This window comes from Carassius carassius, chromosome 23, assembly GCF_963082965.1.
Source record: "Carassius carassius chromosome 23, fCarCar2.1, whole genome shotgun sequence".
NCBI classification, from domain to species: domain Eukaryota; kingdom Metazoa; phylum Chordata; class Actinopteri; order Cypriniformes; family Cyprinidae; genus Carassius; species Carassius carassius.
The window spans coordinates 23139250-23163833 of record NC_081777.1 but is presented as its reverse complement, the minus strand read 5'-3'; the positions used below and the strand labels follow the sequence as shown (position 1 = coordinate 23163833).

Sequence of the window (24584 nt, the reverse complement as noted above, 5' to 3'; positions counted from 1 at the left end):
ACAACAGTTATTCCTCTAATCACATCTCAAAATATAATATAGATAGAGACACAAAATATAACATGTAACAACAGTGTATTAATAATACTTATTATTATTAATTAGTTATATTTCAAAGTGGCAGGCAAATTGTGGTAGTATGTTATTTGTAAGAGGACATATTTTAAAAATGGGCTCTTTTTCAAACACTTGCACGGAGCAATATTTTTGCTAGATGGCACTAAAGCAACACGGTAGATCTTGTAAGGATGTGGATTGCTGGGGTTTATCAGGAAGAACTGTTCACCTGGATTGAATCACACATCCCCGTAACTATGATGGCACGATGTACAACATAATCAAGAAGAAAAAGAAAAACACATCTTACGTTCATACACGCAGTTTATAGCGGTCGACAAGGATGATGAAGAGCACATCAATTCCAAGCGTATATCAGTGATCCCACAACAAATGGTCTGTGACTTAAAAAAAATCTAAATTAGTTAAATTAGACTGCATGAAACAGTAGACAATACATACGTTTGATTTAATTATAAAATATTTTCCCTCACAAGTTCTTCAGAACAATGCGTGCGCGCGCCGCGCTCATCAGCAAAAATACACCAAGATGTATAAACGTATAAAACAAGCGTGTTACTTTCATTCCTTGTCTTCCTCCTTTTCTTTTTAAGCTCTTTTTCGATGGTGGCATACCTCAGAAGAGACTAGCTCATGGTAATGACAGATGTGGACACGGGCGGAGTTCAGAGCTGTGAAAGCTACACAACTGTTGGCTCGCTCAGCGCGCGATTCTCGAGTAGGCACGCGCTTTAACCACAGCGAAGCGCTTTCCTCTTAAACGGCTTTTACCTTCTGAAATATCATACTTTGGCACATTTTTTTTTGCTGGATAATGCAAACATACCATAATAATTGAAACGCAGAGTTTCTGCCACCAGCACTAGAAACAACGACTGAAGACGCTAAGGAAAAGTAGGCTGCGTATTGCGCGAGAGCTTCGACAGGTGAGTTATTATTGAGTTATACAGTGACTTTATGAAGTAATCATTCCCATATACAAACACGCAGGGTTTGTTACATGTTAACGTCTGGAAGGAAGTAACAAGAACATAATGAGTTCCGGTGTGCACGATTAAGAAAACAACAAACTGAGAAGCCAAAGAAAAAAAAGCCTAAAATAATTCTGGGTTAACCTAAGCATCACAACAACCAAAGAGACCTCTGAATATTTTAAGATAATTGCGTCATATAATTGTGTCCAGGGTGATAAAAATTTGAAATCTTTTATCAATACCGTTGCCATACGTACATTTCTTAGAAATGTCATCTTTGAAGGATGAATTCATGTAATAAGGACCTTTCAAATGTCAAGAAGTCGCCTTACCTGAATTCAATTTATTCTTGTTGGGTACATAAATGTTTTGGAAACATCAATATATGTATGTAAAAAAAAATAGATTTAATGAATTAAAACCTGTCACATGGTGTAACCAAGTATAAAGTACTACTTTCCTTGCACCTTGAAGACATGTTGGTGGTAAAATAAAAAAACCTTACTTGGCTGTTTTTTAGATAAATAATAAAAACTAACTATGCTAGCACTTCTTAGACATTTTTGATTTCATGCTCAAAAAAAGTGAGTTTTAATTCAGAAATTGAAAACATACTCATCATAGAAGAGATGTGTGCAAGTTTTTCTTTGCATGACTGCATTTTAATGCAATTTTAAATAACTTAATAGGTCAGGGCAAAATGAGTGCCACTTCATTGACCCACTTGCCTTTTGTTGGAGAATTTTTAACTGCACATATACTGCCGCAACCTCCATTCATATTGTTTTACAGTTAGCCATTATAAACTTTTTTTTCTACACTGTATTGCTCAACACCTTATCATAGAGTCAACAGGATGTTGCGCTTTGTGATATTTAAGGGTAGATGTGGTTTGACACTTGAGCAGAAAGGTGATGCTTAAACTGCAACACTAACTCAAGACACATAGATACTTGAATAATGGTCTTTGAGCCCACAATGTTGACAAATGAAAAAATATTAAAACATGTAACCTATAAGATACCTTAATAAGATATTATTTATTGCACCTTTTGATATGAAAGAAATGAAAAAGTAAATTGATATCAGGTACTTTAGAGCTTCCTCTTTGCTGCTAGTTTGCACACCTTTTAAACCTATTGTACCATGAAGATAATGCAGAACAGTATGATAGGGAAATTATGTAATTACGTTGTAATTGTTAAACTTCCTTAAATGGAAAGTATAGATGTTTGATTTTTGGTAGTTTATGTTCCATTTCTGGAGGGTTGGCACACAGGAAATCAGATTAAATCACAGTTATTTAGGAGCATTGCAAATGATCTATGGGTAACATCTTTTTTTCCTTTAAGGAAATGTTCAGGGTTTAAGTTAAACTTGTGAACAGCACCTCAGTTCACAAAAACAAACTAAAGTTTATGTGGAATCTATGTGGCTAGGCAGAAGGGAAGCTCATATTTTTATTTAAATATTTCTATTCATTATCGCATAGGAAAAAAAAATGAGTGTCTATATATAATGGACAATATTTTCCCATGTAAACAGTTCTTTGTAAATAATTGTCACATTCTTTTTAGATATAGTGCATTTTATATGAAACTGTCATTTACTTACATGGTCAATACAAGAGTTGAAATATTGCATGTCATGTTGTCCCTCATAATATAATATAATATAAAAATAAATATTTATACGCATATATACATATACATAGAGATAGAATGGATAGTTTTCATGGTACAACAATGAAATAAGGTTGCAATTTTTATGACTACAGTTTGCTTTGTTCTTTATGATTATACTTTAGCAATATTTTAAATGGTTATTAAAATGATAACAATTTACTCCATATGTGATTACAGCCTTACACTTGTTTTCCACTCCAGTGTCTAGCTGTGTGCTATCTGGCATTGAACCTTGGAGATAAGTAATGAAGTGTTGAGTTGATGATCACTTAGGTTAAGGCAACGTGTTGCCATCTTGACCTCAAATGGGTGGGATAAGATTCTGAATGATTTTATGGACATTATTCCCAGAAAACAATGATTAAACTAGGATGCAAGGTTAGGTGGAGGATTACTCATTTGTGGAGTTTTTTTTGACATTACACGTGTCTCATCTGGGTGTGCGCTTTCTTGACCAAGATTTAAGTGCACACTGTTGAGACCGTGTATCCCGTTTTCCATGACGTCACAGTCATGTGGAACATGTCATTATTCTGGAAATGGGTACCAACACTGCACTATATAATGCTAATTTAGATACAGAGTTCATTTCCAATCCGAACAACCCTAGAGGTTACAAAGATGCCGTTTTGGGATGGAAATTCAGGTGAGTTTTCGTCTCATTTCCTAACTGATCGAGAAAAGTTTCAATTGTTTATAATTTAATATAACAAGCTTGTCCAAGATAGATTTTTCGGCCCTCATTTTCTCAAAATAAATCGTTGAGGTTACAGAAACAAAAAACATGATTGTGAAGTCATTTTCCATCCTGCTTTTTCTATGGTCACAGCCTAATTGTGGTTTGTGACATTAACATGGAAAGAGACAGTGGTACATCAGTATCTAAGCAACAAGAGCCCTCGCTGTATTCCTCATGTCCTGGTGTGACGCTCGTGTTCTGCGTGCGTGTGTCTACCGGCACCGATGTGTGTGGAAATCATAGGGTGTTTTCATGTTTAGTGTTTTTGAGGAATTGTTTGTCAGAGGACCATGAAATGAAGCATCCCTGTCTAAGACATGTGGGCAAGTCATTTTTGTGTGTAAAGGTCAAACAATGATGTGTAATTCATTTCTTTAAAATGCTGTTACATGTTAGTAATGCAGAGGCCTTAGAAATGTGTGTCAATTATGATACAGTAGGTTTTCTAGGTTTTATATTGTTGTGATATTGCTACTTTAAAGAATTAGACACACTCTAAAAAATGCTGGGTAGTTTCAACCCAACTTTGGGTCAAATATGGACTAACCCAGCTGTTGGGTTAAATTTTGTAATTCAATTTTTAACCCAAAAGTTGGGTTAGTCCATATTTGATCCAAGGTTGGTTTGAAACAACCCAGCATTTTTTAGAGTGCATTAACACATACAATGGGGTCCAAAGGTCTGAGACCATTGATGAAAATGCTTCAGTTTCACATTAAAATCGTAGTAGCAAAATAACAATTTGAGGGGTAAAAAAAATTTTTTTATTCTGGCGGGAAGACCTGACCTTTAATGAAAAAGCAATTTACATGCTCTGCTCTGCATTATAAATGTGCTATTAGAAATTATAATTACAATTTTTTTTATTTAAAGTAATATTAAAATACTTCATAATTTTATGTCATAGTATATGTCATAGTATGTCTTTGTTTTAAAGGAATCATGAACTTCCTTTTTATTATTTTGTACTGTTCTCTGAGGTCCTTTTAATGTCCTCTAGACTGTTACATAAAAAAACATTCTAATTTAGAAGTAACTGGCCATTTTCTTTCCTATTTTTGACCCCACTTATCATCAGAATGCTCTGTTTGAATAGTCATGGTGGATTGTAGACTCAAGTCGGAAGTAAACTCCCACTGCTATGACTGACTAACAGTTGTATATGTTTGACAGCTTACATCCTTCACAGTTGGATGCTGCAGTGCAGTGAATTATGTTAAAAATGCATAAATACTCTTATCAAACAATCATAAATAACAGACAAAGCAATAGTGCTCTCATAATAAAAACAATTACTCACACTTGGTGTGCTGCGACATTACTGTTGGACGAAAGTTTTGGAGGCTGTGTGCAGAGACCTTAAAGGTGCTCTAAGTGATGTCACACATTTTTTAGGCCAAAACATTTTTGTCACATCCAGCAAACATCTCCTCACTATCCGCTAGCTGCTTGTCCCCTAGAAAAACGGGGTCTCTCTAGACACCAAAGGCTCCACAAACAACAAGAAAAGCAAACTGGGCTCACCCGCACCACAAAACATAACAAACTGTTCCAGCCAATTTGACAACAATTTGAACGTAAACAAGAAGTTACGACTCCCGGCATCGCTTAGAGCACCTTTAAAGAGAAAGTTATGAGTTCTGAAAATTACAGAATGGTTTGATTTTTGGTATAAAAGAAAAATCAATCATTTTGACCCATACAATGTGTTGCTGGCTATTGCTACAAATATACCCATGCGACTTGCAACTCGTTTTATGGTTCAATGTCACATATTAAAAGATCAAGGGAAGTTTGATTTCTCAGTTCATGACCCTTTTAAAATTTTATGTTTATTACAGGTTCAAATTAGATTTAGTTTTTACTGTATGAATGATACTTTGCAAATGAGTATATAAGAAATTATACTGATAGAGAAATACTCTTTTGTTGCACCCAGGGTGTGGGAGACGAGGTACACCCATCTCCATGGCCTATACTCTGGGCTCGGGCCCCGACGTGGGTCCTGCCATTGGGTCCCAGCACTGCGTCACAAAGGTAGAGCTCTCCGTCTGTGGCTCCAACCTGCTAGACCGCGACGTGGCATCCAAGTCTGACCCCTTCTGTGTTCTTTTCCATGATGTGGATGGCAACTGGGTGGAGGTAAGATGTGATAAAATGTGTTCACTTTCCACCTTACTTCCACAGATTTACTGTGGATAACACAGGTTAACCTTTAATAAAATCTGCTGATAGAAAGAGATAGAAACCCGACTGACATGTGAATATGAAAGAAAGGAAGATGGAATTGGGATTGTAAAATAACAGATATGTAGAGATATCTTTGGGGACATAAGCACAAGTTGGAAGCATGGAAAGCTGAAATAGCTGGCATGTAGGAAGCAAAATCAGAGGAAAACGAATCTCTTCATACACTAAATATAAAAAAATGAACCGAGGATCAAAATAGGAAGCAGTGCGAGGACACGCGTGTTTGTGCAGTCTCTATGGGACTGTGCCCTCAGCGGACCAATCATCACAGGCCAGTGCTGCTGGTCAGTAGGGCAAGCCAGCACATGAAATCACTCTTCCACAGCACACTGTAACCATGGAAACACCAAGGCACAAACAAAGGAATGTGTTTGTAGTATAAAAATGCATGGTTAAATGCATTTTAGAACATGATATTTATAGGAAAATAAGAACGCTGATAATTTACAGAACAGATTTCCATAAATAATAAACAAAGATTCTGCCCAAGCTGTTAATGATCTTATGATTGTTACACCAGTATGGTACTGATTGTGAGTAATGCAAAATAATATCATTCTCATTACTGTAATAATTAATCGTATTAAATATGAATATTTTTGTATACAAAGATTTACCGTTGTGCTGCCTTTCATTTGCGATACCTTGAAGTTATAATTTTGCATTTTTTTATTGCACTAATATTTTATTACCTTATTACAGTAATAAGAACATTTTGAGTAATAGTGAAAAAAAATATGCAAATGATTGCGGTCTTAATCAGGGTAGTGTCATATTTAAATTTTGTCAGGAATGAAAATAAGGCTAGGAGGGTTCAAAAATATATTGCATTCAATGAATTGAACTGTTGTTTAACATGTATGCATTTAACAACATACCGATTGTTTTTTTTTATACTTTATATTACACTACTGAAAGAAATATAATGAATGCATGAAGTTGCATCATAAGTGGGTGTAAATCCTGTTAATCAAATGTTATATTTCATTACAGCTGGCACGAACAGAGACTGCCGTGAACAATCTGAATCCAGTATTTGGTGTAAAATTCCAAGTGGATTACCACTTTGAGGAGGTCCAGAAGCTAAAGTTCGCCATGTTTGACGAGGACAAATGCAGCACCCAGCTTTACGAACACGACTTTTTGGGTGAATTCACCTGCACACTGGGAGTGGTATGGTACACTTTCATATTTGACCTACTTCCAGATCAATTTGCTATATGCTGTTTCACACCACTGTAATGAGATAACCTTAAGCAATTAACGTGAGCTTTTATGATCTTAGTTATGTTAAATTAGCTCTCTGTATTGTCTCTACTTGTGCGTTTATCAGGCCATCTGTTCTGTTTTAGATTGTGTCAAATAAGAATCTACATCGACCACTGATTCTGGCTAATGGCAAGCCAGCAGGGAAGGGGGCCATCACAGTAAGAAACCACATAATAGACTATAACAGACATATGCATTTACAGAGTTTGTAACCGAGCATCATAATATGCTCCGTTTGGTCTAGATAACAGCCCAGGAGTTATCAGACAACAGAATAATCACCCTAACCATGTGTGGGAGGAAGCTGGATAAAAAGGTGAGTTAAGAGGTTGTGAAAACCATTCAAGTGCTTTAAAAAAGCGCTTGATAGAGGATGATAATGTTTTTGTTTGTGGCTGTTTTTCAGGACTTTTTCGGTAAATCCGATCCCTATTTAGAATTCCACAAACAAGGAGATGATGGGAAATGGATGATGGTTCACAGAACAGAGGTGAGATGCTAAATAGAATCTATGTTGCTGATATTCTCATTTAAGTCCACTTTTGTTCCAACAGTTTTATCAAATGTTAAGCTTGTGCTTCAGACTGTATTCATCCATTTAATGAATGCCAGGAAGAGAATAATAGCCATTTGTGTGTGTGACTTCAGGTCATTAAGAACACTTTGGATCCTGTATGGAAGCCTTTCACAGTGCCTCTAATCTCACTTTGTAATGGAGATGTGGACAGAAACATCAAGGTGTGCCTCTATATTTTGTGTATTAGTCTATGTGTGTGACTATTACCAGTAGAATATTCTCTAGGTAATTTAATAGAACATTTAATATATAAACATGAAAATATATCCATGAAAAAAAGCTGAAAAAAATTTGTAGCTTTAGAAATTTGATTATTTCAGGTGAAAAAAGCTATTTGTATTTGGCAGAAATCATGCATTTTCACTACCATTCAATTTAAAAAAAAGATATGAATACTTTTATTGAATACATCAAATTGATAATTTAAAGACATTTATAATGCTACAATGTGTGATGTCACAGGTGCTGTGTTACGATTACGACAACGACGGAGGCCATGACTTCATCGGCGAGTTTCAGACCACTGTTAACAAGATGAGTGAAGCACAGAACGGAGTGGAGGTGGGCTTGCCTTCAATTAACACTGTAGAGATTCATAATTTCCAGAATGTAGGAACTAAATGCGTGAAGTAAAGCTTGGCTCACACTAATGCCTGCCACTCTTGCGCCAGAATACTATGTGAGTACAAGCTATGCCTCATTATCTGGCATAATGAAACTGAGAATTAGTGAGTGAGAGAGGGAGAGACAGAGAGGAGAAAAGAGGTGGGAGGGAGAAACAGAGAGAGTAACTGGCTCTTTTGAGATGCAAATCACTCTTATTTTACCGCTGCCTTGTTTACCAGAGCAAGCATTGTGTCGCCAGTCACTCTTAAGAAGAGCATGTGTAAATGTTCTCCTGGAGAAAGAGTTAGTATCCTAATAAATGCCCTTTTGCTCCTTTCAGGGACTGACATTCTTTTGCACAGACTTAGCTAGGAGATATGATGTATTTTGTGCCATGTTGTAAACTAATTGAGCTCCTGCAGTGATTGTCACCCATGATCACACTAGAATTCACAGATGATGCTTATACTTGTATTATCTTTTCAGAATAGGCAGCTTTAATACAAAAATATCCGTCTTGAGCTTTTGCATTAGAGAGATCTTAAAATAATGTTATCATTGGTTCAAATAAAGAGAGCTGATTCTGAGTTAACAGATTTTTATATTAGCAGAATTGCTGCTACTAATATCAAGAGACCAGGATATAATCTGAATAAATTGCTGCAAATTACATGCAAATATTCAAGATCGCCAAAATCAAATGAATATTATTGTGATTAAATAATAATATTTTACAGTATTTTAATCCATATTTTTGTCTGAATTCACAAAAAAATATTATTAATTGATTATAATAAATATAGAATTAATTAAAGTGGACAATAACACAGTTCTCTCTGTTCACAGGTTGAGTTTGAATGCATTAATCCTAAAAAACAGAAGAAAAAGAGCTACAAAAACTCTGGGGTTATAATAATGAAGTCATGCAAGGTAAGGAAAAAAATGGGAATGAAAATGCTGTTCACAGGCAACAAAAAAGCAGTATTAAATACATTCTGCTTGCACATTAAAGGCACCGTCCATGTTCCGGCTTATTTAATTAAATTTATATTATGAATAAAGGCCTTTAATTGTGGCTTCACTGTCAGATTAGTTTAATAGTGCTAAATCCTCTTTAAATAACATGTATTAATATCAGCACAAAACACCTGTCACTCGTGCACCGTCACCATTTAATCACCTCTATTGATGGATTCAGGCATTAAAATAGAACATGACTCAGTTATTCTCACTAAATCTCAATTTGAACTCACATTAACAGCCTTTTTACAACCTTTAGCTTGAGGGAATGTGAAAGGGTGGTTACGTGTTTTGTATATGTGAATATAAAATGTTTTGCTGTGCCGTTCCTTTGTTAGATTACGAGAGACTACTCCTTCCTGGACTATATTCTGGGTGGCTGTCAGCTCATGTTTACTGTGAGTATGATAACGTCACCTCTGGAAAATGAATGTCTTTTTTTTTTTTTTTTCAGTGATTTGAAGGGAGGGGTGTTCATGCATGCAAAATGCAAAAAATGTCATTTGTATGCATATGATTTTGAAAATATATTCTGTCACTGAGAAAAATTTGAGCTGAAAACCACAATGGCAGAATGCAATCAAGAGGGTTGTAAAGTGTCAGATTTGAAGTGTCTGTTTGATGGTTTACATCGCTGAGCGCAAATGATGGTTAAAGTCAAATTTGTTGAATCCGGTACTCTAAAAGCTTTCTTTCCAAACACTGTCCAGTTGAGCAGGCTCTATATATTGTTTCTTTATGTGACTCAATTGCCTTCACCAGTGTGATTGGTAAGAAATTATACAGAAAGTGAGTGAAATTTACAGGTTGCTATAGTTACAGTGTGCTGCAGTGTAGAGATCCATGTCTCTCATTTGAAACTAAAGACAGAGAGACACAGGGATGTAAAAAAGAGAGAGGGAGAGAAAGCAAGAGAAGCTGTGTGAGCCTCAGAACAAAGGAAAGTGATTCTGATATCTTGTTTGCATGACGCCACCCTATGATGCATGCTTGTTTGTTACCCTGCAGATTATGATAAGCCCTCACAGATTTCACCAGTGCAGTTTTTCTGTAAAGATTATTATTATGTTTAAATATTTTCCTATCTGTTAAAGTTTGATTAGTTCATCCAAAAATAACATTTTATTTCCTTATGCTAAAACACACAAGGCGAAATTTTGAAGACTGTTGCCCATGCTTTTTTTCCATTCAGTTGTGTTAAACAGGTACTGGTAATTTTAAGCTTCAAAAAGGAAGTCAATAAATCATAAAAGTATCCTAGAAGTGAACTTCTGAAGCCATAAGAGTTTTGTTTGCTCACTCAGCCTTTCAGTTGTTAAAGAAGTAGTTCACTTCCTTTTTATTTAAGGAATTTATCTAGTGAAATGATTGGTCATTTTCTAAAACAAATACAAATGTATATATTTTTAACCACAAATGCTTTTTCTTGCACTGACTTTACAAGAAAAAGTACAACAACGATGTCAGACAATTTTGAAGTTGGAGGAGAAAATGAGATGGAGTTTTTAGCCCTACCCTACTTTTTTTAACCAAAATACAGAGATGAAGAGCTAACCATGTGCGACTTTTACAAAGTGATTATGCAATGCGTGAAGACATGCAAACGAATCGCAGAGCTAGTGCGACCATTTGTGGTTAAAGTGTATATATATATATATATAGTAATACATTTTTAATTTTATATATATATATCTATATATATATCTATATATATATATATATATATATATATATATATATATTTTTTTTTTTAATGACTGATTGTTTCGCTAGATAAGACATTTCTTCCTAAACTGGGATTGTGTAGAGCCCTTTTAAGCTGCATTGAAACTGCAATTTGGACCTTCAACCCATTGGCCGCCATTAAAGTCAATTACATGAAGAACATTCCTAGAATGTTTTCCTCAAAAAACGTAATTTCTTTTCAACTGAAAAAAGAAAGACATGAACATCTTGCATGTCATGGGGGGTGAGTGAACTACTCCTTTAACTAATGTGACTGGATAATTGAGTCATTGAACTTAAAGGGATACTCCACCCCAAAATGAAATTTTTTCATTAATCACTTACCCCCATGTTGTTCCAAAACCGTAAAAGCTTTGTTTGGTTTCAGAATACAATTTAAGATATTTTGGATGAAAACCGGGAGGCTTGTGTCTGTCCCATTGGCTGTCAAGTACAGTATATTACACTGTCAAGGTCCAGAAAAGTATCAAAGACATCATCAGAATAGTCCATCTGCCATCAGTGGTTCAACCATAACATTATGAAGCGACGAGAATACTTTTTGTATGCGAAGAGTTCAGCATTGCAGCTGTGATCTCAGTTCTCAGTCCTCATGCAGCTTCAGTGCAGCTGTTTAACAAGTACTCACAGCATCTTTATTAAGCCGGTCAAACTCAGGGTTCAACAGTGGGCAAACAGACTTATGAATGCAGCATTCAGAAGAGATGTTTTCTCTTTATGTTGAAGATGGAGTAACAGCTTTTAGGATTATACTCACTGTAGCAGAGGACATTGCAAAATTCTTGAATAGAGAATTGGCCCAGGTCTGTAGGTTATTTTATGTCATTTTGAGGTAAAAAACAAAATTTGTTGAACAGTACACCTAAAATGCAAATTCTGCCATCATTTATGGTGCCGTTGTTGAGGGGAAAGCAAAATGTCTCCTTTTTTGTTTAACGGAAGAACAAAAGTTTAAAAAAGAGGGCAGTAAACGATAACAGAATTTTAATTTCTAGCTGAACTCTCTCTTTAATATGGTGTGAAGGGCGTATTGTATATTCCATGACTCCATATTTATCTACTGCAAGACAGATACTCCCACAAAGAAACAGTTGTAACAACCACACTAGAGAAAATATAGTAGACATCACTTCGGTTTATACTCATGCGCTAAACTTCACAGCTCGGTTACCCGGAGGCCATGACAGGCAATGTGAGGACGACTACAATAAAGGGCACCCTCATTCTGTCACCTCCTATTCCCCTCTTCCTATCATTTCCACCCTCTTCCCTTTCCATTCCCATCATTAATCTGTTTTCAGCCTCAGGGGAGTGATCATCCAGTGTTTAGGTGTGCTCTAGCAAGTGTGGAGGATAGACACAGGGTCTCCCCTGCATTGGTAAACATGTTTTGTTGCAAGGATGTAGTCGGAGAACATGTCTCCCGGTTCATGACTGCCATAGGACAGAGGTATCAGATCTCAGCTTGAGCAGATCTGGCAGTACAGCCTCCCTGGGTGTTAACAGTGTCGCCTTTAGCTATGAGCTTTGATGCCCCACTAACTGAAGGAAAAGCTTATGAAATGCATCGCACTAACAGCTGCTTGTATTTTTTTATACACCAGTCTTAATTGGCACGCATTAGCTTATTTTATTGTGAATGTGTGTTTTTTCAGGTTGGCATTGATTTCACAGCGTCCAATGGCAACGCCAGGGAGCCGTCGTCTCTGCATTATATCAACCCAATGGGCAGCAACGAATATCTGTCCGCCATCTGGGCTGTAGGCCAGATCATTCAAGACTATGACACGTATGTAACAGTGTTTTAAATAAAAACACAGTTTAAAGGTCTACATATGGCCACAAAAGCAGTGTCTGATAAAATCACACTCCTTCGTTCACACTTTATGTCCACAGGGACAAAATGTTTCCTGCACTTGGATTTGGGGCTCAACTCCCACCCGACTGGAAGGTGAGAAAAAGCATCCGTAACTGTGTGTGCATTTGTGTCCACGTTAATTTAGTTTTGTGTGTTTATTTATGTGCATCTCATACTAGTTGTCTTTTGAAATAATCAAATGGAATTGAATGCTTGAGACTGCTAAAGCTTTCAGAATTGTGAAATGGAAACGAGAATTTGAAGTGCAAGACAGCGAAGAGGCAGATAAAGAAAATGAATAATACTCACATATCACAATGATTATGCAACTGTCATCCCATCTGCGTTGCCATGGCACTGGAATGAATACAAGGAAGTCTGAGGGGGGGTTTTCATAAGGAAAGAATTGCACCCGCCTTTAGTGCTGTTTATTTTAATGCTTTGCATTTCTTTTAGCACTTATCTCTGCCGTTTGTATTTTATGCCCAGTTACAGTATCTTCTTTATCAATTGACGGATAACTGCAGCTATGATCAATAGAAATTATAAACAAAGCATAACACGAAAAATAGCACTTGTGCCAGAAAATTGATTTTTGCGAATAAGGCATCTTTGTGCTGTTAGTAATTGCAGTGAATTATATAAGAAATATACACCACTGTCCAATAGTCTAAAAGAAGTCAATACTTTAGCAAGGATGCATTAAATAGAGCAAAAGTGACCATAAAAACATGATGGATTTCTTTTATAAATAAATGCTGTTCAGTCTTTCTATTCTTTCTGTTTTTATCAGAGAAATCTGGAAGAATGTATCACAGTTTCTACAAAAAAATAAGTAGCACAGCTCTTTTCAAAATTAAACCTAAACCATCCCAAACTTTTGAACAGTAGTTCTGTATGTGTCATAAAAATATTAAATGTCACAATCACCAGATGGCCATCGAGGACACTCCAGCTGTTGATTGTGACATTAAAAATGTATTAGTCCTATTTTTGTTGTCTTTTTTTAGCTACTGATGTGTTATTGTTGTTGTTTTTTTCTATTTATATTCCAGGTATCCCATGAATTTGCAATCAACTTTAACCCCACCAACCCTTTTTGCTCAGGTGAGGCTCACACACATTTTCCGTAGCATCCACAGATAAAGTTAAGTTAGTATTTATCATGGTGATTTATGTGCATGCAGGTGTGGAGGGGATCGTTCAAGCTTATTCCAACTGCCTGCCTCACATCCGCTTCTATGGACCAACTAACTTCGCCCCTATCATCAACCACGTGGCCCGCTTCGCTACCCAGGCCCTCCAACAGGACACTGCAGCAGTAAGTGTCAAAACATTCAAGAGGATCATGGGTTTTCTTGAGGAAAAGTATGGAAGGAAGTCTAGCTGGTTAATCTAGGTGCAATCTAATGCTTGGAATAGTAAGCCAAACCTGTTTCGGAAGTACATTTAGCTTGTTCGGATTGTATGATAGCTTGTACACTGATAAATTTATGGATTTAGCAGATAACTTTCTGAAATGCTTGCCATCTGTTGGCCATGGCAGTTTCACATGTGATGCTAAAGCACTTTGGAAACCTCTGTGAAGTTGGCACCCCATGAAAAGAAGTAATCAACAAAACTATGCCATTCATTTGTGCTACATTTGTGTTGATTTGTGCCGCAAAACATTTGTGCTGGTTTGATGTTTGAGATATAAAAAATTATGTTTTTGACATCACTCTCCTCCCCATGTTGCCACAATCTCTCCAAATGTATTTTCCTTCCTTAGATATAACCAAAATGTTTTCGGAAGATGTGACGTCACTCTCCACCCCAGTTTGTCTAAATCGCACAAAACCAGTGATGGTCGTTTGTGATTGATTTGTGATGGTTTGTGCCATTTAAAGAAACCCTGTAACAATTACCGTTTCTTTTATATAATGAAAATAAACTTTTTATGAACAGTGACATCAACAGTGACATCTCCACCGCATGCCATCAAAATCTCTCTAAACTGGTGACATTCATTTGTGCTCGATTTCTGCTGGTTTGTGCCGTTCAAAGTGAGTTTGTATTTGTTTGAGTTTGTTTGAGTGATTTTGTCTATATTTAATATAAGTGAGTTTGTCTTTATCGTTGCTGTGTTTTCATTAAAAAAAATAAAAAAAATCATGACCCACAAACTAAGCAGTCATTTTAAACAAGGGAAGATACAAGGGAAATAGATCATTTATATCTAAGGAAGGAAAATACATAGAGCGTTTGTTTTAATGGCACAAACTGGCAGGTCTGGTACAAACCCAGCACAAACGAACTGCACAGATTTGGGCAGCATGGGGTGGAGAGTGACGTCACACGGTCAAAAAAAGAATGTTTTAAATCTCAAACACCAAACCAGCACAAACGTTTGTTTTTGCGGCACAAATCAGCACAAACGAATGACATATTTTTGTTGATTATTTATTTTTATGGGGTGGCAACTTCACAAAGGTACTTTAGAAGTCCATCTGAATAAGAGCATCTGCTAAAAGCTTTAATTGCAAAAGCAAATGATGCATTTTGCCTCCTGTCACTATTTAGCAGTTTAACAGTTAGTAGCCACTCATTAAATGGACAAAAAGGCTTGTCCTTAGGGTACAGACTGGTCCGTTTGTGTGTGTGTGTGTGTGTGTGTGTGTGTCTCAGCACAATACCAGATAGCAAGTCTTCATTTAAAAGCCTTATGAGTCTTATAACATCCCATTACATTTTGTCAACTTTATCTGTAAGAATGAGGAAAGACTGGAATAACTTTCACACTCACTTTATGCAAATCTCTCAGCTGAGAGAGGAACAGTATGACTCTGTGTTCCCCCTCAGACGCTGAGAGGAAACTGTAAAAGCTCCTCGCTTTCCTAGATAGGTGCAACATTTGAGCGAGGCACATGCAGACAGACCGGGGCTCACTCTCTTCCGGGATAGCACAATGTGTCTGTGTTTCATCAGGCAGGGTGTTCCTGCAGCTTTCCACTTGTGAAGTTTAGCTCACTCTGTTAACTTCCTGTGAGCGTGTGCGAAATTTGCTTAAAAAAAACTTAGCTGTTAGTACTTCTTGGCTTTAGCTGATTCTAAGCTGGCAATTTTAAATTAATTGCTAACCTAATTTTACATTCATATATTTTGAATTTTCTCTCACTTTATTTGTAGCACAGACACTTTCTATTACTCTTAAACTGACTGTTGGCTTCACTGTATTCAAGGATAATTACATACAATAATACAAATTCTGTCATCATCATTTACACCCCCACTCATGTCATTCCAAAATGATGACTAATTTTATTCTGTGGAGCACAAAAGGAGAAGTTAAGCTGAATGTACTAGCTGTTTTTTTTTCCATTCAGTGAATTAGAGGGAGTGGTGAGTGTCAAGTTCAAAACATGCATCATAAAAGTACCAAAAAAATAATCTACAGTATAGAACTTACGTGATGTAGTTTTTGACGCTATAGTAGCTTTGTGGTAGGAACACAAATTTAGAAACACTATCCCTCCATCTCAGCACTCAAATCTCCCAAGTTTTGTCTCTGATGTGCCAAATTCAATTGACATGGACTACGTTTATGGTATGTTTTGTGCTTTCTTTGTATGCAGATGGAAGAGAAGTCAGTGATCAGTCTTGCTGGTGTTGTGTGTAGGATGGGTGTGTGTAATAGACAACAGCACTGACTCACAAAATGTGCCATCGGTTGTTAGTTCAAAGTCTGCTGAGGGGCTTTGAACAGCACAGTGAGCCCAATTTCTCCTGCTCTTATTATCAGCCCAGTGGAAAACAACCATTAAAATCCCTTTTCAATTATAGCTATTTATAGAAGTTGATTCACTGAACAAATGTTCTCTTTTCCCCCAGTTGTTCTTGGGTTTTAATGACTAATGAGGCTATGCCCTTAGGTCTGCTCTGTGTACAGGCCAGCAGCAAGGCCAGCTTCAGAGAAGGAGAACGGAGTAACGTTTTTTTTTTCTTTAGTGGTTGTGAGAGAACAAGGCTACATAGCCTGCCAGTGCTGTTATCATAAAGACGACTGGCAAGACATGGTCAGATTATAATTTTTTTTACATTGAACTGAAATCTTTAAATAAGTTAAAACGAGATATTATATAAATTTAAAAGGAACTTGGATGATGCCTGTTATGTGCATGTACAGGTCATATTGCAGCCCAAATAAATTATGTAGTGCATAAAGAAAATTAAATTACAATAAAAAAGAATTTTTTATTGTTTTTTTTAAACAATGTTTGCATTGTGATTTATGTATCATTATATAATATTCTACAACAAATATGTATAATGTGCGCCATGATATATGAACACTTAAGAATTTAAATAAAAATGAATTACATAATTAAATTATCTAATTTGATATAATGTAATATGTGTGTATTATATATGTAAATTAATTATATTATATGTAAATATGTATTATGTAATATTCATGTTAGAAAATTAATATAACTATTTTAAAATACTCGACATAAATAAATAATAAATATATTATCTGAAAAAAAATATATATAAAAACTTTATCTGTGCATTAGCGTAAATTATAAAATACACATATTTAAAAAGAAGTAGAGTGTCCAAACACTTAGAATTTGAGGAAAAATTTATTGTCAAAAAATGCTTCATTGTCTTTCAGCAAATCAATTATTTTTCTCATTTTTGCTTGGGGCGAATTAAGACCTGGACTTTTTTTTTTGGAATTCATCCAAAATATGTTTTGTAAAGAATTACATTTGACTGAGCACCTTATTTGATTCTGCTGCTTAAATGATTAAAATAACTGAAAATAAAACAATGAAAGGCAATGAATGCATAATTTGCATAGCTCAATCTCTCCTGGTACGCATTCAAAATTTAATGCCAATCAAAACTATAACCTGGATGAGCGCAAGCAGTTCCTCTGGTGCCGAATCATGAGCCGAACACAGTGCACACTAGGCCTGGAAGGAAAACTTAATAGTTAGTTATTATTTAACCTCCTTCAGGAGAGCCTAGAGCGCTTTCTATCCCTAATTGCACCCTGTCACCTCTAAAAGATAAAAATGGGTAGTGAAGAGAGATAGAGAAGAATAGAGCCTTAATGCGGTAGGAGAAAGATAGTGCTGCAGGCTCACAGCTTCTCTTAAAGCAAAAGAGGTTTTGTGAATTCGTCAAGTGTGCCATAGTCAGTATTTGTTTCCAGTACAACTGAATGGCCATGAGGTCATCGGGAATATTGTATATGTATTTATACAGACCATTTGTAGCTGAAGAAGAAACTCCCAGAGAAAGTTTTTCAGATGAAGAAATGTGGTTTCATAAAGCTGCATTGTGGGTGTGTGAATTTAGTGTTTGAACACTTGATGAGGTAATCAATCAGTTTTATGTGTCTGTAAATATTCAGTTTAGCAGCGTATATGCCTCTGCTCTGGATAATGAGACGGTAATGAGCCTGTCTGTTAGCACATCAAAAGCCCAGACTTCAGAGGACACAGCAGGGAGGAAAAGGTCGCTGTCTACACAGTCCACTGTTAGTGACCCTGGGCAGGTACCGCAAGAAACCCAGCAGCTAGCAGATACTAACTGCGTTTAAGCCTGTCCAAACAGTGTCTTTGTAAAGGTTAGGGAATCCAAACGAATAAGGGTTGTTTTTCAACATGCTTCCTGCAGTATCTTGCCGGTTTGCATTTGTTATATGTTGGTTATTTGGATGGTAAGTGATAAGACAGCTTGTGTGACTTCGTTATGTTCTGAGTGTGTATATTCAGGAAGGTTAACACAGTGCCTACAGGAAGTGCTGCCCACAGTGTCTCAGCAATACAGTATGGCGGTTAGAGCAGGGGGCACAGCCTCGTTCCTTGTTCCGTTACGCATGGCTGTATTGCTCATTTGGTCATAATACACCTAAGGGAAGGGGGCACGGCCTTGGTTTGTGTCTAGTTGTGTTCCAAATAAATGTCCACTGTTTATGCTGCCTTTTTGATAATAATTTTCTGTGATCTATTGCATAACCCTTTTTTGGCAATTTCAAGAAAAGATGAGTGGTTCTTGCTTCTGCAAAAATTGCCACTGTGATGCTAATATGCACTTGGTCATTGCTACATGGTTGCTAGGGCGTTCTGGGTGTTCAAATATGTTTCTATGATATTTAAATCTCTAGATATGACTTGGGTGTCTCTTAATATAAACTACTGTTCAAAAGATTATTTTTACTGTTTTTTTTTCTATAAATATTTTTATGTAATGAGGACGAATACAATTTATCAAAAGCAATACTGAAGACATTTACAAAAATATTAACCAAAACAAATGTTTTTATTTTATTGTATTGATAATAATAATGAATGTTTGAGTACCAAATCAGCATATTAGAGTGATATCTAAAGGATCATGTGACATTCAAGACTGTAGTATATAATGCAGATAATTCAGTTTTGCCACCATTTGAAAATATATTAAAATAGAAAAAGTTATGTACTCTATTTTTATTAAATAAATACAGCCTTGGTGAGCATAGGAGACTTATTTCAAAAACATTTGAAAAATCTTACCAACCCCAAACTTTTTGAATGATTGTCTAAATGTTTTTGGCCCTTTTATGGCTCAAAAGGTGAAAATTGTACATCCAATTGTTTAAGTTGCTAAGTATAAAGTCAAAAGAGCCCATCCTAATATTTTAATGCTTAGATTTGAATCAGGTCCATCTTTAGAAAAGTTTTAAAGCACTTGCAAGCAACACAAGTCAAAGACTGCATAAGTGATGAAATATTTTTGTAGAGCAGGCAAGGGAACCCTTTAGAATGGTGTTTCATTATGCAACACTGTTTGGAGGCACTTGAATCAAAGATTAGTTGTCCACAAGAGTGTATACTGTGGTAAATACTTGATTTCGGTCTCATCTCACCAGAGTGGAAAAAATAAAGAACAGTTTCTTCTGCTGTTTGCCTATTTAGGTCACATCACCAGCTAAATTTAAGTCCAATTAGCTTTTGTACCAGTCTCTAAAGCCCCAGTTCTTATGTCTAATTTCTGCTGTGGCAGAATCCAACTTTCTTCTTTCCGTGTGAGCAGTAGGGCTGGACTCCTTGAGGAAATATTGAAATATGCTGTCTATGAATTAGGGCTGGAGAGACAGGCAGCGTTCCATGCTAAGTGTAACTGTCAGAGAGGAGCTACCACGGAAAGAAGGAGGAAGGGAAAGTGACAGCGTAAATCCCTCCACACATTTCCTCCAGCTCCCCGTCTGTCTGCCCGTTGTGTGTGTCTGTGTGGGGGGGGGGGGGGGGGGGGGGGGGGCAGTGTGGCAACTTTAACAAGAAATTCAGCACATCTTTGTGTCTTATTTTCCTTCACTCTGTCTTTGTAATCCCAAGGAAACCGTCGGATTTGGAGCTAGATAAAATATCTGTCATTAGCAGCACTTGCTGTTGTAATAGTGTTGTTCTTAATTAAGGGTTAGAGGTTTTTCAAAACATCAAACTGTTGAGCTTGTTTTTTTACGTGATTATATGTAAAATTTCACCCCCCCCCCCAGAAAATAAATAAATAAATTATATTAGTAATGTTATATATTAGTGTTCCTGTAGCTCAAGTGGTAGAGCATTGCGCGCAAGGTTGGGGGTTCAAATCCCAGGGAACACATGATAGTAGAAAATTGTTAGCCTGAATGCAATGTAAGTCGCTTTGGATAAAAGCGCCTGCTAAATGCATACATTTTAATTAATTTTATTTTATTAAACATGAACTCCATATTTAGGGCTTAGAAATTAGAAATGGCTCTTTTTACTTATTTTTTTTTAACTTATGTATGTAAAACTCCCAAACACCATAGCAACTGCATAACAATGCCTTAGCAAGCCTCTAACAACCACTTAAAACAGCCTAGCAACAGCATAGCAACTACACCAAATGTTTTAGCAACTGCATAGCAATACCCTATCAACTACCACAAACACCTTAGTAACGCCCCAGCCCAAACAAGCCCAAACAACTTAGCAATGCTTTAGCAACAACCAACAAAACCCTAGCTTTATTAGCTAGCTTAAAAAATTATATAGCTGTCACAGTTTACTTGGGAGTTAGGTAATTAGACCCCCCCCCCAAAAAAAAACCCTAGCAACCATGTAGCAACATCCAATTAACCTCCCAGAACACCTTATCAACCAGCTGGCAACCAAATATTTTAATAGTACCCCAGCAACCCCCCAGAGCATGCTATTATTGTGGATATGGCTTAGAATAAAAAAAGACTTTTCTGACTTTGGAATATAACCCCTTCCTCCTCCTCCTCCTCCAAAAAAATAACAAATATATACAAATGCTAGCAAATGCATGTTCTTTTTATTTGGGTAACTAAACCAGATATCTTTGCAATTGCATAGCAACACCCTAGCAACATCTTAGAAAAATCTCAGCTATGTCATAGCAACCACCGGAACCCTTTAGCAATGCCCTAGCAACCACCCAGAGCACCCTAACAAAAGAAGAGCTACATCCCATCAACCAAACCAAATACTTTAGTAACTGAATAGCAACATCCTAACAACCACCCAGAGTACCCAAACATTGTTGACCCCACATCCAAGGCCTAGAAAATCATAGAAATGGCTCTTCTGACTTGGGAATGTAAACCCTAGCATCCACATAACAATGCCCTAGAAACCATCCAGAATATCTTAACGATGCCCTAGCAGCTACCTCAATTTTATAACAGCACCCTAACAACTACCTAACAACCTGCCTAGAAAATAACCGAAATTGCTATTTATTTAGTTTGGACTTGGGTAATTAAACCCCCAGAACACACAGTCAACCATGTAGCAGCACCATAGGAACCTCACAGAACACCTTAGCAACTCGCTGGCAACGAAATACTTAAGCAGTGCCCCAGCAACCACCCAAAGCAAGCTAGCATTGTGGACTCCATATCTAAGCCCTCTAACTTAAACCCAAGACACACCCTAGCAACTGCATAGCAATGGCCTAGTAACCACTCAGTATGCTGTAGTGACACCCTAGCAACTACCTCAGTTGTAAAACAACACCCTAACAACTACCTAATAACCCTAGCAATCCCCTAGGCTAGCAACCACCCAGAACACCCTAGCATTGCGTTACATTACATGCGCAAACTCAATTTTCTCAGAAAATGTAAAATTCTAATCAGATTTTTCTGAGCCTTTCTCTGCTCTGTTTTAACAAGATGTTTTCAGAAAGTGCACCAAATTTAGTGTATGTAATATTCAAACAGTTTAGCACTGCAATAAAGCGATATAACCTTCCATAGACTCCTTTAATAGTTTCTCTTACCCCTTCTGCAGCAATACTTCACGCTACTGATCATTACTGATGGCGTGATCAGTGACATGGACGAGACACGTCACGCTATAGTTCAAGCCGCCAAGCTGCCCATGTCCATCATCATCATCGGGGTGGGCAACGCTGACTTCACCGCAATGGAGTTTCTGGACGGAGACAGCAGTGCGCTCAGATCCTACACGGGAGAGGAGGCGGTCCGAGACATCGTGCAGTTTGTCCCATTCAGGGACTTTCGCAACGTGAGTGTTTCTCATCCTGGTTTCCTCTTTCGATTCTGCACTGCTTCAGTTATATAAGGCTGTTGTCATAGGGTACATGATGCAATGCTTTTAAAATGGTAATTTCAGTGCCAGGTCAAAAGGTCTTTCCGAAGCAGCATTAAACTCTTAATATTATGCAGATGAATTGACCCAGATGCCCAGATGCTTACGCATATAATCAATATTTCTGTTGCCTCAGACCTCTGGATAGTTTCTTGTTGTTCTGACGTGAATCCAATCCTGGATCACGTATGTAAACAGAATCTTCAGTAGGAGTGCGAGTGGGCGGTCTGTGGGCCATGTGATTTCCTCAACAGCAGGAGGGAACGGGCAGCACTCTCTCATTTGGGCTCCATTCAGAGGAAATTAAAATTCATTTAGCTTAGAGAGAATATGGAAGGAAACGGTGCCAACTTTCACCGCCGCTCAAGCGAACGTGTCTGCCATTTCTTCGTTTTCATTACATGGAAGTGGATTTAACAATCTAACAAGTGGCCACTGCCAACGTGTGCATCCTCAATGATGTTGTTGCGTGTGTTTGTTGTTCTCGCAGGCTCCGAAGGAAACTTTAGCCAAATCCGTATTGGCAGAGCTGCCGCAACAGGTCACACAGTATTTCAAACAGAGGAACCTGTCGCCTAGCAACACAATGCCAGAATAAGCGCTGGATGCCTGGAGTTCACACTGCATGTTGCCAAAACCTGCTAACTGTTTACAGACCCCCCTTGACCAATCCAATGAACATAGTGCATGTTTTTTCTGTACAGAAGTGTTTTTAGTAAATGTTTTTATTTATTGGTTTATATATAGGCAGCATATATGATGATACCGATCTAAATGCAACGGCCATTTTTGTGTCTGTCACAAAATATGTAACAGTATTTGGCTGAATGTAACTTTATACTACCATTTTCTGTGTTTTAAGAGAAGTGAAAGCTAGAGTACTTTATGTAGTGGTTTGTATTTAGTGCTAATCGTATGGTGCCATGGTCAAGGTGGTGTTGTTGATTTTGTACAGTTTTATCGGTTATGTTCCACTCAGGTCAATAAATTTCATTTGAGAAAATTATGACTGGCACTTGCATCACATACCACACAAACAAACTGATTTGGGAACTGAGGCTCCAGATCTGATTAGCGCTTTGCTTGTGAAAATTGCTGCAGGTTGGTAGTGAGTCACAAATAACACCTTCAAATAACAAGTGATCAAGCAACGCTCTGCATTTAGAACACTCTGCATTGATCACTTTGAAAAGTTTGCTACATTTGATTTTTATTTGAAGTCATTAGAAAAACTGAAGGGCAAAATATTCAAAGACCTTAGGAGCTTAATATTTTAAAGTCTTATTTTTGCGATTTCATGTGTCATTTTAAAGATGTTGTTTTGTAGCTTTTTGTCCATAAAAAATATCTAAATCATATTTGTAACTCATGATAAATTTACTTAAGAAGCAAAAAGATAAGATATTAAGCCTTGTTTTCAGCAAGCTTATGTTTAAAACAAGAAAAATACCTGTCAATGTGGTATGAAAATATATTTTTGTTTAAAGCACTTTGTGAACGGAGAAATCTAAATTCCCTTGATCTTTTGATATATGAGGTCATTGTGATATAGAAACATTATGTAAGTTTCAGAACTCAAAACGACAGGTTGTGAAATGTGCCACTTTATGACATAATAATGTGGCTAAACACCTCTGCAGAATAAGATCAACACCTGCTTTTATACTGCTGCCGTTCAGCCCCGCCCACCAATTCAAATGTTAGCCAATCCTAGCAGTGGGTGTTTACTTCTGAGTCTACAATGGAGAATCAAAACAGGGCAGAACATACTTAGCCTATTACTTGTTAATTGTTTTGTTTGTTGTTTTTTTTATGTAAAAACTATTGATAACATTATGTGTACCTCAGGTAACAGTACGAACTAAAAATAAAAATGCAATTCTTTAAATCATGTTCCTTCTAAAGTAAATTTATGTTGATTTAAGAATTTTGATATTTGAAATGAAAAATAAAAACCTATTTTGAAGATCATTGAAAATCTTTTGGCTTTAGAATGAGATGAGAATAAATAAACACAGATTTTAATTTTTTTGTAATCCCTACAGCCAGTAGCCAAATAAAAATGTAGGCATTTTTTAAGGTCACTGCAGTCTTTTTAAAATCTTAGTCAACACAACACGAGGAAAGGACCCGAACCTAGA

General features: G+C 36.8%; 1 protein-coding gene across 2 annotated transcripts; it reads left to right on the top strand.

The window, feature by feature from the left end:
- Nucleotides 1-670: 670 nt before the first annotated feature.
- Nucleotides 671-23447, top strand: cpne2 (copine II). Of its 2 annotated transcripts, none has more exons than XM_059506597.1 (16): nt 671-1004; nt 5416-5618; nt 6720-6899; nt 7079-7153; nt 7240-7311; nt 7402-7485; nt 7644-7733; nt 8035-8133; nt 9025-9108; nt 9537-9596; nt 12600-12733; nt 12841-12895; nt 13858-13909; nt 13990-14123; nt 22123-22359; nt 22934-23447. In XM_059506597.1, the coding sequence occupies exons 2-16, from the start codon at nt 5445-5447 to the stop codon at nt 23039-23041; spliced, it is 1638 nt and encodes a 545-aa protein (XP_059362580.1). In that variant the 5' UTR covers nt 671-1004; nt 5416-5444; the 3' UTR covers nt 23042-23447. The 2 variants fall into 2 exon arrangements, with proteins under 2 accessions (XP_059362580.1, XP_059362579.1); XM_059506596.1 differs by lacking the exon at nt 671-1004 and adding an exon at nt 3230-3383.
- Nucleotides 23448-24584: the final 1137 nt, after the last annotated feature.

Excerpts from the sequence above, each read along its gene's own strand:
- cpne2 (XM_059506596.1), top strand. The coding sequence starts at position 3,359 with ATGCCGTTTTGGGATGGAAATTCAG. Across the intron at positions 7,312-7,401 it reads GGAGGAAGCTGGATAAAAAG|GACTTTTTCGGTAAATCCGA; the intron begins GTGAGTTAAGAG and ends GCTGTTTTTCAG. Across the intron at positions 9,597-12,599 it reads GCTGTCAGCTCATGTTTACT|GTTGGCATTGATTTCACAGC; the intron begins GTGAGTATGATA and ends GTGTTTTTTCAG.